Genomic DNA, 13,314 nt, shown 5'->3' with positions numbered 1-13,314 from the left:
CCTCTATACGCGTGTCCTAAATTTACGACGCGCTCCCGTCGTTAATAAGTGTTCGGAGCAAGAGACCACCTCATAATTTGACCGCTCTAAACCAATTAATCTCCCCAGGGAGAGAGAGAGAGAGTCATTAAGTCTTCACTTTTCATTCACTGTTTTAAAACAATGAGAGGATAACGCTCTGGGCCTCCGTTATTTACCGTTAACAACTTTTAAAAATAGCGACGGAAGATGGATCATTTATAACTCTTTTACCAAGAATTAAGAAAAGATGAGCGAGGGGAAAGGATCTTTCTTAAAAATATAATAAGATTTTGGAGATCATTTGCGACCCTTCCGTAGCGCACCCACTCTTCGCAACCTATGATATAGACAAGTATTTCGTAAGCGATATTGCTCCCCTTAGCGGAAGCAATAATAACTGTAATTAATGAACTTTTCCTTAACGTCTCGCTGCTTTCTTAAGTTGCCGATAACCATCGAAATAGAGGAACTCGCCGAGCCTCCGCGCTGACGGCTTAAAGTGATAGTTCTCGAATCGCCCGCGCGCCTGGAATTCGGCTTCGGGAGAAATTTCCTCGTCGACGTTTTTGCTTGACCGTACGGTGACTACGAATTTATACGGCGTTAATACCTAGGTAACGCTGCAAATCGTGTTCGTCTATATTATGGCTTTTGAGCCGGTATACCATCGCGTGTCTAGGCAAGTTTTGTCAGCTAGCGTTAAACGTACGTGTTCGAACTAAGGCTACGTTGTTAAGTTTTATATCCCCTTCGGTAACGCTTAAATATAGACGCTGACTTTACCAGCTGACTATCTTTCATTTAACTGTCCACTATGTACGTAAGGTTTAAGGTGGAATAGACGGGGGGGGGGTAGACCGTTTTCACCTGCACCGATTACAACCCCCCTTTATTTTCAGGTGTATATACTAAGTCGTGTTTTGCATGCTGTTCGTAATAAAGTCGAAAGATAGGGGGCACTCTTTTTTCGTAATAAAGCGTATACCGTGAGGTGGGTGAGCTTGTCTATTTGTAGGGTGGAGGGGGGGGGGGCTAAAATCCCCTCGTAGTACAACAAAATCGCGTGCGCCACGAATTTTGCAACATTAACATTGTATTGCGGCCACTTCTCTGTATAGTTCTCATGATATACGCCTCTAAAACCTGATCGGATTGGCGCGTGCTACGTAGAGCTTTTTCTAACCGTTTCTTCGTCTCTAACAACCTCAATTAGAATTAATTCTATCTCTTTCGAACACGGATCCCACCTTTTTATTCTAATTTTAGCCATTGTGACAATCGTAATTGAGTTATCAGCGCGACGCGACTCTTTCTGCATTATTGACGAAGTGAGCACCGCGCTTTCCCCCTAATTGCGCCCCTCCTCCCCTCCCGTGCTTCGAAGCGATTGGTCAGTAGTGTCACGTCTCTCTTGTAGGAACAAGAGGGTGACCCTTCTGGTAATTCGCCTATTACGAGCGTAACCTACTCTTTTACCGGCGAGTGAACACTCGATTTAGAGAGCGATATTTCTTTGATATTTTCGTTGGTCTATTTTTCACCTATTAGCGCCGTTAAAAGTGTTCCAACAGCAGCGCACGTACGTATTAAGTGTTAGTTGACATTTAGGGGTTAATGTAAGAAAATGCGATTTTTGGAAAGTTTTAATGAATCGTTAAATGTAATTTTAATTCGGTTTTAATAAATACCTTAGCGACAAGAAATTAATTTAATAAAATTGAAAATTCAGTTAATTTGATTTAAATTGGTTTATTTTAAGTGATTATTATTGTTTAGTGATATTAAAACATTTTATTTCAATTTCCTCGTAAGTGGTTTAATCTAAGAGCAACAAACACAAGGAGAACGCAGCTAGCCTTTAAACACGCTAACGCAGTACTGTGTACAAATTTCATTGGACGAACCTTTACGCCGAACGTTTTACGGAAAGAGGGAAGACAATCTTCGAATTTTCCCCTTCCGACGGCAGCAGGCGCTAAAGCGTCTAACCAATGAAAACTGTCTACAAGGAAATGCACGACTTTTGACGGGTTGCGGTCTCCTTATGCTCCTAGGTTTAATTTAAATTAATTTTAATTAAATTTAAATATACATGTTATTTAAGTTGTATAAATGTTCAGTTATTTAAAAAAAATCAAAAATGGTTAATGAATTATGGTCTAGAAAAATTGACTACTTTTTATAATTAACATGCATACTAAAGAGAATGTTTAGAGAAAAAATTAACTACCGTTAAATAATACTGCCTCTTCGAAAACTAATACTATTAAAGTAATTTAGTCATATCCCCACCACGCACAAGTTTGTTATTAACTTATGTGGATTGGGGCGGTGTAGTATACATTTTCTCATGTTTGTAAAACCTATAAATGCACCAATAAATTAAATTAATAATTAATAATAATAATAATAATACTAATCTGCTCCGAATTGACAATTCTACAGCAAATCTTATTAATCGTTTTCATATATTCATTGATTTAAATCCGGCAACGCAGGCCTATGTCTCCTAGATTTTTTAACTAATGAATATCAAGTTTATTTCATTATTTGTGTTTGATTTATCGCACCCGCTCTTAACAGACTCGTTAATCTCAATCTACTTATTCGCGTATTTTATCATCCTTTACAATGCAGTCCAGAATTACGTTTTTTGCGCGTGACAGTACCTTTACATTGTGAGGTACAGCAGGCATATTTACCTGCTTTTATACCCTAATATGGCGGCCTATTTTCGCTCGCAAAATGAGTTTTAAGATCCACCAATTCTCCACCACTCTCCCCCTATTGTCTTTCCGTTGCTACGCAACGCGTTTTGAAATTTTTAATGTTTAGGCTTAGTTTCTCTTTTCGGTGTAGCAGTCGCAAGTCAGATTTCCCGCACGGTACTGATGAGTCCCAAATAGGACGAAACCGGTCTACCGTTGGAATTTCTGGCAATTTTATTTAATTGTAATTAGTTTTTGGTACGAGCTATTTGTAATTTTTCTAAATTTCTTCAAATTTGTTTAGGGTTTAGCTTTTTTTATCCCTTTTCATTATGAACTAATCTACTTATTCGCGTATTTTATCTTCGTTTATCTCAAGAGATGTACTACTAGCCGCTAGAATATTTTGTACAGTATAACTTTAGTACAGGGTGTCCATTAAAAATGATCCAGGTCTTGAGATCGGCGTTTGAATAAGAAATTATCCAATTATTTATTATTATTCATAACCGACCATTATCCAAAAAATATCTGAAAAAACCCATTATTTTTGCATGTTAAATCGTTGTTTATTCATATAAAATTTTCCTAAATAAACAGTTAACCAAAATGTTTATAATTAATCGAAATTTTGCAGGTTAATTTATTTGTTCCGCCGATCTCTATCCAGGTCTAATAGGTTAAGATCTGTTTTTGCAACGGATTTGAAAATGTATGGAAGGTCATTCGGCTGTGAAATTTTCAATGACTTTGAACCATATCTTCAAGGTCATTCAAATTGATATCCAGAACCATTTGAATTAATAAAAGCTTTATAGAAAACCGCTATTTCATGGAAAAGATTTAAAAATATTATATATTTGTTTTGGAGTTTATTTTATCAATTTACACACTTTTCTAATTGGAACTAAGTTTCTAAACCCAACAGTTCTCGAGATAAATTTTTTATGACCTTGAATACATGATTCAAGGTCATTTAAATTCAAATTGTCGAATAACGCCCGGCTCGTGCAATGCTCCTAAAAATTTCAATCTAATTGTAAAAATTCATTTTAATTTATTAGCCCTTGATCATTTTTTAACGGACACCCTGTGTATAGTTTCGGAGCTCAGCAAGTTAGCAACTACTTACCGATGTATTGATTAATAAATTATACACTGTGGGGCGGGTGTACTAGTTTAGGCAAAAATGAAGCGAGAACATTAATATAAGAATAAGACAGGCGAGTAACTTAAAAAGAAAAACGCCTCAGATTTTGATATTTTGATAGCGATAAAACTACTGAATATTTTAATTTTATGGAACTACAAAATTATGCAAAATTTTACGGGTCAGAAAAAAAAACGAGCGTGAAATTGGAGTTGAAAGAACTTATTTTGATCCGAGGCGTGTAGGAATATAGGGGTCCCCAGGGCGAAAATGATTAGGATCGGGGAAGCAAAGGCAACGCACGAGCGACTGACCAACCCACTGTAATGTACGGGGACTTATACAAGTAAGAGATAAAGGCGGCCAGAGTAAACACAGAAGTAGTCACCGATAGCGTAATGACCGGCCCAGACCCCCGCCCCCCCCCGTCTATAAAAAGGGGGGGGGGGCGGGAGAAGACGATAAGGGTGCTCTTGTTCTTTGTCGGCGCTACTACAATCGTCACCCTCAACTGACACCCGAGTCTCTCAGACGGTAATCGACTCCGTCCGTACGCCTCGGATACAGTGACCGAATGGGGGCATGGGCGAGACTGACCGCGAAGACGTCCGAGAGAAAAGTGAGAGAGAATGGTTCATGGCAGGGGGTTTAATGACTCGTTACTTGTCTCGGTCGAGACTTCGTCCTCTTCCCAAAAACACGTAATATTAGCGCCTATTTACCACGATCTATCCCCGCCTTAGCTAACAACGCGGACGAAGTTGACGGAGAGGGTAAAGTGAACGACGTCAACGTCCGCTTATCAATTCCAGCTTACTTTCATCGTTGGATCGTATAGTAATGAGTCCGAAAAGGGGCAACCGCCCTCTTCGGTTATTGCGTTTCTGACTTTTATCCCTCTCGGATCGGACTAAAAATCCCGAGTTCGCCTTTTAGTTTCCGCAATATTCTTCGTAAGGTACCCTAGCCTTTAATTTATGATCCCAAAAAAAAAGGGAAATAGGAGCGGATGGCCCTGAAGAGCCCCCTAACCCTTAACAACGTTAGGGCGGGTTTTATCTACTTCCTAGAAGTGTTTGGGCCGAACGGGGGAGATTATCGAACCGGGATGATTACATTGTGAAAGAGAGAAATTAAGGGTGGTCGCCGCCAATTTACCATTTTCTATATTTTATGAGAGGCTTTATTTAAATAAGAGAGGCTACGCGTCTGACGGAACTTCGGGGTGCGTTGACAAGAACTTAACCTCCCTATTACCTGGATTTATGTCGGACGGTGATATTGAATTAAGAATTTGGTTCCTCCCTCTTTCAAATTGACGCCCGTCATTTAATTTAAAAGATATAACTCTTAAATATATAATAGAAAGTTCGTGTTTATTTAATGATCGTTCAAGACATTTAAAAAGAGTCTAAAAATAACCATTATTAATTAATTAGTATTATTACGAATAAAATGGCTTATAAATACCGATATTCTTATTAGTTATTAGTTACATAAATTAATTTATTATTATTATTATTATTATTATTATTATTAACGATGAATTACAAAATCATATTTATACAGATTTCCTTATAAATTAATAGTTACATAAATTAATTTATTATTATTATTATTATTATTATTATTATTATTATTAACGATGAATTAAAAAATCATAGACATACAAATATCCTTATTAATTATTAGCAGGAATCCATACCTCTACTTGGAATGCTTATCCTGCCGTATCGCGTATGGTAAGATCACTCTGACGGCTTTGGCCCCGCCTACGATAAAAAAATCCCCTCTGTGCGCGCTCCCCTCTCGCGTTGTTGTTTGTTAAGTTAACATTGTGACGTCAAAAAAACCGTCAGCCACATCGAGACGAAAATCTGCCGCGATAAGCATTCCAATTAGTAGAGGTATGGGTTCCTGTGATTAGTTATATTAATTAATTTACTATTCTAGATGATGAATTGAAAAATCATAGCCATAACGATTCCCTTATCAATTATTAGTTATATAAATTAATTTACTATTATTATTATTAACGATAAATTAAATAGTCATAAAAATACCGATACCCGTATTAATTATTTCGAACCATTGATGAATTGAAAAGTGACAATTTAAGTCCCGTAGCCGTTAAACAGTATCATTAAAATTGAAATTTATGAATCCATAATTAATTAAAACAAATAGATAATACTAGTGCTCAAGCACCGAATAATTTTAGCATCGCATCACGGCAAAAGGCTCGAACGCGTAATTGATTTGACGTTTGGGGGAGGTTGCGACTGTACAACTCGATTGTTTTGGTGCGCTCTAATTAGTAGTGTCATTACGTCTAGTTATAGATGATTATATTGAGGTTCCCCAGTCGCTATATATAACGGGCGTCTATAGACGACGAGCTAGAGGAAGAGATAATTGCTAATTGTACATGATCTGTAATTGGGTTTTCGCCGATGAATTGATAGAGATTCGATTCGCGGATCATTGATATCCCGTATCGAGGCTAGGCAGCGCTATTGCCTCGCGCCTATCTGTAAAATTCCAACCCCCGTAGACGAGGCTTATTCACACGCTGACTGTAATCACTTGGCAGCGCGGCCGATGCTATTATAATAATTAAATTAAGCCTCTGCCCGCCTCGTACGGACTGCGCCACCTTGTATCAACATTGTACCCGTTTCGCATTATCATAGGGCCGACGAACACGGCCGGGCTCGCGTGATTCGATAATTCTATCGTGTTGCTATAACCCAATTCCCTCCATCAGAACTAGTAGAAGCGAAGACAGTAGGTAGCGGAGAAAGCGGATGTAGCACCCGCCTTTGACTCTACTCATTCTCGTGTGGGAAAAAAGAGTGGCTTGTTATACGGAGTTAGCTCGAAAAAATGAAGACATTTCCCGGCCAACAAACGCGTAGATTATATCAATCAGACCCATAGTCAGAGAGTGGGACTGAGGGGGATCGGCCCCCTCAAAAATAATTTGTGCCCCTCAAACAAATCTGAGAGTGCCACATCGTGCCCGCTTAAAAATATCATTTTGCCCCTAGATAAATATTAAAGTAAGTAAACTAAATCAATAACAAATATCCTATTCTCATTTTATATTTAGCTAAGTCCAACTGTCCAAACTATATTATTTTTTATTTGTGTACCTTGCTTTACTATATTAGGATCACTTCCACCATAAATAAGAAAATTCTTTGGTATAAATAAGAAAATTCTTGGTATAAATAAGAAAATTCTCGGTATAAATAAGAAAATTCTCGGTATGAATAAGAAAATTCTCGGTATAAATAAGAAAATTCTCGGTATAAATAAGAAAATTCTTGGTATAAATAAGAAAATTCTTTGGTATAAATAAGAAAATTCTTTGGTATAAATAAGAAAATTCTTGGTATAAATAAGAAAATTCTTTGGTATAAATAAGAAAATTCTTTGGTATAAATAAGAAAATTCTTGGTATAAATAAGAAAATTCTCGGTATAAATAAGAAAATTCTCGGTATAAATAAGAAAATTCTTTGGTATAAATAAGAAAATTCTTTGGTATAAATAAGAAAATTCTTGGTATAAATAAGAAAATTCTCGGTATAAATAAGAAAATTCTCGGTATAAATAAGAAAATTCTTGGTATAAATAAGAAAATTCTTTGGTATAAATAAGAAAATTCTTTGGTATAAATAAGAAAATTCTTTGGTATAAATAAGAAAATTCTTTGGTATAAATAAGAAAATTCTTTGGTATAAATAAGAAAATTCTTTGGTATAAATAAGAAAATTCTCGGTATAAATAAGAAAATTATCGGTATAAATAAGAAAATTCTCGGTATAAATAAGAAAATTCTTTGGTATAAATAAAAAAATTCTCGGTATAAATAAGAAAATTTTCGGTATAAATAAGAAAATTCTTTGGTATAAATAAGAAAATTCTTTGGTATAAATAAGAAAATTCTTTGGTATAAATAAGAAAATTCTTGGTATAAATAAGAAAATTCTCGGTATAAATAAGAAAATTCTTGGTATAAATAAGAAAATTCTCGGTATAAATAAGAAAATTCTCGGTATAAATAAGAAAATTCTCGGTATAAATAAGAAAATTCTTTGGTATAAATAAGAAAATTCTCGGTATAAATAAGAAAATTCTCGGTATAAATAAGAAAATTCTCGGTATAAATAAGAAAATTCTTTGGTATAAATAAGAAAATTCTCGGTATAAATAAGAAAATTCTCGGTATAAATAAATATATTCTTGGTATAATTAAATAAACTATTGGTATGATTAAATATATTCTTGGTATAATTAAATATATTCTTGGTATAATTAAATATATTCTTGGTATAATTAAATATATTCTTGGTATAATTAAATATATTCTTGGTATAATTAAATATATTCTTGGTATAATTAAATATATTCTTGGTATAATTAAATATATTCTTGGTATAATTAAATATATTCTTGGTATAATTAAATATATTCTTGGTATAATTAAATATATTCTTGGTATAATTAAATATATTCTTGGTATAATTAAATATATTCTTGGTATAATTAAATATATTCTTGGTATAATTAAATATATTCTTGGTATAATTAAATATATCAAAGTGGGGTGGCAGAGTGGTTAGCACTTTTGGCTCGCAACAGAAATAGCCGGGTTCGATCCCAGCTTCTGGTACTTGGTAAAAACTCGAAAAAGCTTCAATAGTTTGAAAGTTATCTCCTCACTGGTTAAAGGGGCTTTGTCTCAACTTCTTCGGTTTCCCCTTTCCATAAAAACGTTTAGAGGTTAACGGTAATGTTGGCTTCGCGTGGCATAAAGGGCTGGTCACCACCCTCCTACGCAATTTAACCCAATTTTAAAGGCAATAAAAGTAGCTATAGATGACTGTGGCCTTGGGTATTAGCCTAGCTGATTATTATATTCTTGGCATAAATAAATAAATTCTTGACACATCCTAAAACTTTACAACGATTTAAAAAAATCAAAGAACTCCGACATAATGGTCTGGGGCCCTAAATAACTGCCATTTACTATAAATAGAAGGTCATTTTGGCGGGGTAAGCAACCGGAAGCTGTAGCGGAGGTCGAGTTAACTGGACGTGAGGCGAGACTTGAATCAGGAATCACGCCCCTAATAACAGCCACGTGCGGCGACCAAGACCTACGCGTAAATAAATATATATATATTTTTGGGAAGAAGTATGAAATTCATGTATACTGTTAATGTTGTACGGTTTTTCAAAATGCATTGTGGAAGAAACAAATGTTTTTGGGGTGAAATTCTTAAAACTATTTAAATTTCATCGTTTCTGAAAAAAAAGTAAATAAAATATAATATTTTGCTTCCGAGTTTTTCCGAAAAAATGACATTTATTAAAATGTGCCTTAATTTTTTCAACGTAGATTGATGTTATTAACTTCCGGTACTACTTGTTCTCAGCACGGTTCTATATAGCGGTCTTTCTTAAAGAGTAAGTTGAAAATTATTCGTTACCGCCTTAATTTTGTTATTAAACGAAGCGCTTACGGTTAAAGTACCCAACTATTAAGTTTCGTTGCTTTCCATTTCGTAGTTAATTAGAAATAATTAGTAGAACGCCAAAATAATTGGAATTTTATGTGGGGTGATTGACGTCATTGACTACACGTTATTTATCATTGGCCGCTATCCCAATATAGAACTTAGGCTTGCATACAAAATGTAGATGCTACTGATTCCGTGGCCGAATCCGAACCATGAGATTCTACTACTGAATTTTGTACGCGGGTACTAACATGGTTTTAAAAACACGCGCTCACGAGCTAAATTGGCATCGCTATACTGTCTAGCAAGGATATTACCAGAATCATCTTGCTAGGATCTAGGAGCAACAAACACAAGCTATCCTTTAAATACGCTAAGGCAGCGTTGTGTACAAATTTCATTGGACGAACCTTTTCGCTGAACGTTTTACGGGCGGGGGGAAGACAATTTCCGAATTTTCCCCTTCCGACGGCAGCCAACCAATGAAAACTGTACGCAAGAAAATGCACGACTTTTGACGGGTTGCGTTCTCCTTGTGTGGGGTGCTGTGTTTGTTGCTCCTAGGTAGGATAGTGGGGACTACATAATCTTCCAGATGAACTGGGAAAAATTCAGACAGAACCATAGTCCATGACGTCACAAACTAGGCGCGATAAAATTATCGTTCAGATTGAAATCCGCAGCGGGGCGCTGCACGTAAATTTAATGTTCATATTAAATAAACTTAACGACGGTATTTACATCAAGTGAGTTACATTTTCGTAAAACCAATGATCAAATGAACGAGAAAAATATAAAGTAGTTAAGTTTCAATTCCGAAAATCTATTTGCAACTTACTCTGTAAGAGTGATTAACTTCCGGTACTTCTTGTTCTCAGCACGGTTCAATATAGCGGTCTTTCTTAAGAGGGCGATCCGTGAATAAAGGCAACATTGATATAAGCACCCGCTATAAGAATAATGAACCTGGCGCTGGTCCATTGACCTTCCACGAAGTCACGCTCAGTTTGGCCCAATAAAAAAAGGGAATAATCATTTTTCATCCGATGGCCGGAACAAAGCGCGTAATACCACCCATTATTTTTTAACGCGCCTGTTCTACACGGAGCGCCCCTTCTTACAAGTTTTCTTCTAAATACGCGATCGCGGTGAGTGTGGTTTTTGACTGGCGACACTCGCATTTTTTTTCCATACTCTTCGAGAGAGATGTCTCGAGGCTAGAGTCGTGGAGAGCCTTAAATGACTTGGGCATGGTCTCCGTGAACGAGAGTCACCGCGCTATTACCTTCGATACCGACCATTTCACTTTTTTTGGCGCATTCTCTCGCACGATTTAACACCGTCCATCTTTTTTTAATTGAAACTTTTCAAACCATTTGGCGGACTGTTTTCTCTTTCTTTCTCGAGCGTGCAGAAATGTAAGTGACAAGATTTGTCCGGCGGCCATCATTATTTATAAGACCTCCCCTCCTCACTTCAAATTGATTACTGTATTATTAATAGCTTTACTCCCGTAAAAATCAAAAGCAAAGCCTAACCCTGTTGCGACCAAGAAACCAGGGTCGTTAGACTCGGAACTTTTTGCGTTGTCAAGAATGATTTTTTATCTCGTTCTGTGTCTCTCCGCGTTTTAAAAATAAACCCTCGGGCGAATTAGCATTAAGTTATTCAAAGGCGAAGGGCGGAAGGTCGCTACTATTTAACTTCGTGTTTCAGCGCGTGAGGCTTGTTTTCAAACTGGTTTCCTAAAGTCGCTAACAAGCTACGCCGCTTTGGGGTGGATTTCTTTAAGAGGTTGGAACTTAAGTGCTATACTATAGGACCGGTTAAGATAGGATTGGATATTGCGCGTAGACCGTTTCCCTACATTATCCCTACTTGTCTTATATGGGTGGGTTTAGCTTGTCTATCGAGGTAATTAGTACGTTCTATATAGTGAAGTAAACATATGGTTTTGTTGTCCAGAGTAGTGGGGGATAAGGAGGAAATCAGGGAATTTAAAAATAGATAAAAAAAATCAGGGCAAGTATGTATTTAAGGTCTGTAAACGACCATTTTGGGATAATACGAGGGTATTATGGTTGAATTTATTCCCTGCACAATAGGGGGGAGTAAAATGTCACCGGCTCCACATAATATAAATAAATATATTAATTATTTTATTGGTCAGGAAATGTAAATTTATCGTAATAATTTTGTGTGGTCTAAAAAACCTTAAATATTTTTATAACCTCAAGGATTCACCTTTATACTGAAATGTAAGTAAATTTATTAACCCCTGATCAGAGAAAGATATATAGCTAACAATGGTCAAATTTCGGGCTAAAAAGTATCGGATGAAAATCTCTACATTGGTCAGGGAATTTGAATCTGAAAATATCGTGGCAATCCTATTGTCGTATTTAACGTTTTAATAAATAAATTTTGACCTTTAAATTTATGAACTTGTTGAACCAACGCCAGTGTCAAAACTAAGATACCTTCGTAATGTATCGAGATTGTAGTGAAATATCGAGATATTAATTCTTAAACCCGAGTCGCGAATAAAAAATTCCCTCAAGAATATGAGAGGCTCATTTGTTCAGTATATTTGCGAGGTATATACGGAATCTTTATTTCGATACACACCGGCGCGCGTATTATATAAACATATCCGTAAGAAATATCAAGTAGAGAGGAGATTAATCTGGAGAGCCCGAGTTTCGCGTATCGGTTCAACAAGATCAAATTCCCAACAGGAAGGACATCGCTCACGTGGCGAGACAGCCAACGTTGGAAATTTTCCTTCTCTCGTCTTTGGGCCAAAACGTATCAAAGGACACCGGATCCCCCGTTGCATCGGCGTCTCTCGAGCAGTCATGCCTCCTCAAAACTAGTTTCCTTATTCGCGGGCAGACGACGGGACTCTAGTGTCCCCGAGAATCTGCATAATTAATCACGGGAGTTACCCAATATCTCGGCGACGGATCGAGCCTCTTTCTCGGCTATCCGAATCTCTTCGGTAAACACGAGGTATAGCTATAGGATCCCCGGTGTGTACCGGTACGCGTCAAGATTGATCAGAGACGTTCTACGTAGGCTGGCTTCCCGTAGCGAGCAAATACGTCAACGCGAGATGAGTCGTTACGTAGTCGCGACTGTATGGAAGGGCTCAATATGAGTGAAAACTGAAAAGGAAAACTTACGTATGTAACTCGAGATCGTCTCGGAAGAGGGGTGTCTCCGTCAGAGTGGGCGGCAGCTCGTCGTCGTCCTCCTCATTTTCGTCCTCTTCGTCTTCGTCCTCGAAGAGTGCTCCGGCGTCCTCGAGGACGGAGGAGCCCCCTCCCCCGATGGCTTTCATGCGCTCCTCGGCGTCGTCCTCCAACTGGCTGGCCGTCCTCCTGGGTTCCAGGTTGACGACAGCCCCGCGGACTCCGGCGTCGTGGAAAACGTGCTCCTTCCATCCTGCGAATTAAATCGAATGGGATTTTTTTATTAAGTACTTAAGTTTTTCCCCTCTATCGGGGATATCAAATATATCTTTGATGAGCATTACGCGAGTTTGGAATTTTTATCCCGAGGAGGGAAGGGGAAATTGCCGGCTCGCGGTTTAATATTACAAGCACGCCCCGTCTTTCGTGGCGTTCTTCTAATCCGGAAGATGTTTCCGTGATGGACAGCTCGGGTTCGCGGCAGTTTTAAATTGGGGCTTCGCAGTAAACCGAATGTTTCCTAAAATAGTTGGTTGAACCCCTGCCGCTTACCAGGTACATGTATGCCCGAATTAACGACCCTTGATATTTATAGATAAGATTCTTTAAGGTTTTTAACGGGTTTTAAGAACGACTAATCTAATTTTTCAAAATGAAGACATTATAATTACTTAATTCCATTCTTTTAACTATACTTCGATTAGGTTTCAA

General features: G+C 37.2%; 1 protein-coding gene across 1 annotated transcript in view; it reads right to left on the bottom strand.

Moving 5' to 3' along the window:
* LOC149941450 (tyrosine-protein kinase transmembrane receptor Ror-like) overlaps positions 1-13,314 on the bottom strand; it is a 144,686-nt gene that overhangs the window by 86,961 nt on the left and 44,411 nt on the right. The window contains exon 2 of the mRNA XM_090180035.1: positions 12,595-12,856. Within this exon, the coding sequence (XP_090036161.1) occupies positions 12,595-12,856 (262 nt within the window). The remainder of the gene's footprint in view (positions 1-12,594; positions 12,857-13,314) is intronic.

Source organism: Leiobunum rupestre, chromosome 6 (assembly GCF_980474605.1).
Source record: "Leiobunum rupestre chromosome 6, qqLeiRupe1.1.hap1, whole genome shotgun sequence".
Lineage (NCBI taxonomy): Eukaryota > Metazoa > Arthropoda > Arachnida > Opiliones > Sclerosomatidae > Leiobunum > Leiobunum rupestre.
This window is presented reverse-complemented; position numbering and strand designations above follow the sequence as displayed.